At 52.1% G+C, this 2,500-nt stretch overlaps 1 protein-coding gene across 1 annotated transcript in view; it reads right to left on the bottom strand.

Annotated features, from left to right (window-relative positions):
• Positions 1-1,379: 1,379 nt before the first annotated feature.
• Positions 1,380-2,500, bottom strand: part of LOC138861353 (uncharacterized) — a 2,344-nt gene continuing 1,223 nt past the window's right edge. The window contains exons 1-2 of the mRNA XM_070120374.1: positions 2,411-2,500; positions 1,380-1,443 (exon numbers count right to left, since the gene is read on the bottom strand). The exon at positions 2,411-2,500 is cut by the window's right edge and continues 1,223 nt beyond it. Coding sequence (XP_069976475.1) covers positions 1,380-1,443; positions 2,411-2,500 — 154 coding nt within the window. The remainder of the gene's footprint in view (positions 1,444-2,410) is intronic.

Genomic DNA, 2,500 nt, shown 5'->3' with positions numbered 1-2,500 from the left:
GGCTCCCTCCATGACGCCCCACTCTCCTCGGCGCAGTTCTCGGCTCCCTCCATGACGCCCCACTCTCCTCGGCGCAGTTCTCGGCTCCCTCCATGACGCCCCACTCTCCTCGGCGCAGTTCTCGGCTCCCTCCATGACGCCCCACACTCCACGGCGCAGTTCTCGGCTCCCTCCATGACGCCCCACTCTCCTCGGCGCAGTTCTCGGCTCCCTCCATGGCGCCCCACTCTCCTCGGCGCAGTTCTCGGCTCCCTCCATGACGCCCCACACTCCACGGCGCAGTTCTCGGCTCCCTCCATGACGCCCCACTCTCCTCGGCGCAGTTCTCGGCTCCCTCCATGACGCCCCACTCTCCTCGGCGCAGTTCTCGGCTCCCTCCATGACGCCCCACACTCCTCGGCGCAATTGAGGCCACCTTCCCCGACCTCGTTTCTCTACGCGAGTCTGGCTGGCCTCCTTCCCTCTCTCCTTACCCTTCTCGACGTTATTCTGTCCTCCTTCTCTCCCTCCTTTCCTATCTCGACGCAATTTTGGCCTCCTTGTGTCCCTCCCTTCCTCTCATCTCGACTCTATTCTGGTTTTGGCCTCCTTCCCTCCCTCTCTCTGTTCTCGACGCAATTCTGGCATTCTCCCCTCCTTCCTTCTCTCCTCGACGCAATTCTTGACTCCTTCCCTCATTTCACCCCTTTCTTCCCTCCTACCCTACCTCAATCCCTCCTTCCTTCCCATCCCCCATTCCTTTTTTTTCCTTCCCTCCCTCCATCCTTCCGTCCGCCGTACTTCCCTCTCTCCCTCTCACCCTACCTCCCTTTATCCCTCTCTCCCTCCCACCCTCCTTCTCGCCCTCCCTCCTTCCCTCCTTCAAGAAAGAGATCCTACGCCGCGGCACATCAGGACTCCCTCGCCCTCATCTTCGGTATCGGGACTCGCTCTTGAAGAAACGCTTTTTGGGAGAGAGGATGAAAAAAGGGGTATTTTTTTTTCCGTCGATGATGGCCGTTTGCTCGTCTCCTCTTGTGGTTTTCCTTCCTTTTTATTCTAATTCTTATTCTTTCTTCTTGCCTTTATGTCTTTCTTTCTTTTTTTAGTATTCTTTCCTCCCTCCCTCCTTCCTTCCCTCCTGTCCTCTCTCCCTCTTTTTCTCCTTCCTTCCTTTCCACCCTCCAACCCTCTCTCCCTCCCTCCTTCCATCCCCCCTGTCTTCTCTCCCTCTCCCTCATTCCCTCCTTCGTTCCTTTCCACCCTCCAACCTCCAACCCTCTCTCCCTCTCTCCTTCCACCCCCCCTGTCTTCTCTCCCTCTCCCTCTTTCCCTTCTTCCTTCCTTTCCATCCTCCAACCCTCCCTCCCTCCTTCCTTCGTTCCTTCAAGTAAGGGATCCTATATCACTACTTCGCCTTCGTCTTCGTCTGGGGACTTGCTCTCGAGGAAACGGCCGGGGTTCCTGAAGGAATATAGCGAGAGGCTGAACAAAGGGGATTTAGGGCCTGGTCACACGGGGCCTCCTGAACCGCAGCGACCACCATGAGCTCTCATCCACACGAAGTATTTTGAACTGTATTTAATCAAGCGATTAGTCCACTTCTTTTTCGTCGTGTTAATGGCATCCAACGCCAGGGTGTATGTGGAAGAGGCAGCGTGTGTTTTCGGCTGTTGCATCACCGCTTGAATCGACGTAAACAACGATAAACAAGACATTGGGATCATCTAATTCAACATGATGGACTCACTCAACCTCGAACCCTGAGAGAACATGACAATAATGACAATAATTTCCTTTCAGTTATTTGAGGATGTCAGTGAAATCCTTCGACGAGTTGCTGAGACGAATCGAGCAGGATTGAAGTTCAAGCAACATCACGATGAAGGATTCCATCTGCCCTGAACAGAAACTTGTCATAGCATTAAGGTAGTCCATTATTTATTGTAGTCCTTCATTGCAATCCTTTATGTCAGTCATTTATTGTAATCCTTTATTTCAGTCATTTATAACAATCCTTTATTTAAGTCCTTTATTGCAATCCTTTATTCTAGTCTTTTATTGCAATCCTTTCTAGTTGTCCTTTATTGATACAATCTATTTGTATATAAACCAAACAAATTATGGCATTCTAGGCAACACATGACAGTGAAATGGATGCAAACAAGTGAACATTTTGACTTTCATTCACTCCATTGATTCCATTGACTAATCACAGGGATCAGTCCATGGGGTGGCCAGGGTTGCCATGGTAATGCCCCGTTTCGTCTCTCACTGGCTTACGTAGTCAGTGGTGTTGCCTTCTGTCCTGTCCTTCTGTCCTCAAAATGCGCGGATCACCTCTGGGCGTGAAGTGAGTGTATTCATTTCTATGTATCTCGACACGTCTGCACGTAGCTCGCGTGTGTGTGTGTGGGGGGGATGTTGCAACCGTTGAGGGCTGTGAGGGGGGTGTTGCAACCGCTGCGGGCTGTGAGGGGATCTTGCAGCCGTTGAGGGCTGTGAGGGGGGTGTTGCAACC

This window comes from Penaeus vannamei, unplaced genomic scaffold, assembly GCF_042767895.1.
Source record: "Penaeus vannamei isolate JL-2024 unplaced genomic scaffold, ASM4276789v1 unanchor4900, whole genome shotgun sequence".
Lineage (NCBI taxonomy): Eukaryota > Metazoa > Arthropoda > Malacostraca > Decapoda > Penaeidae > Penaeus > Penaeus vannamei.
Note: the sequence above shows the minus strand (reverse complement) of the source record. Positions and strands in the feature narration are given on the sequence as shown.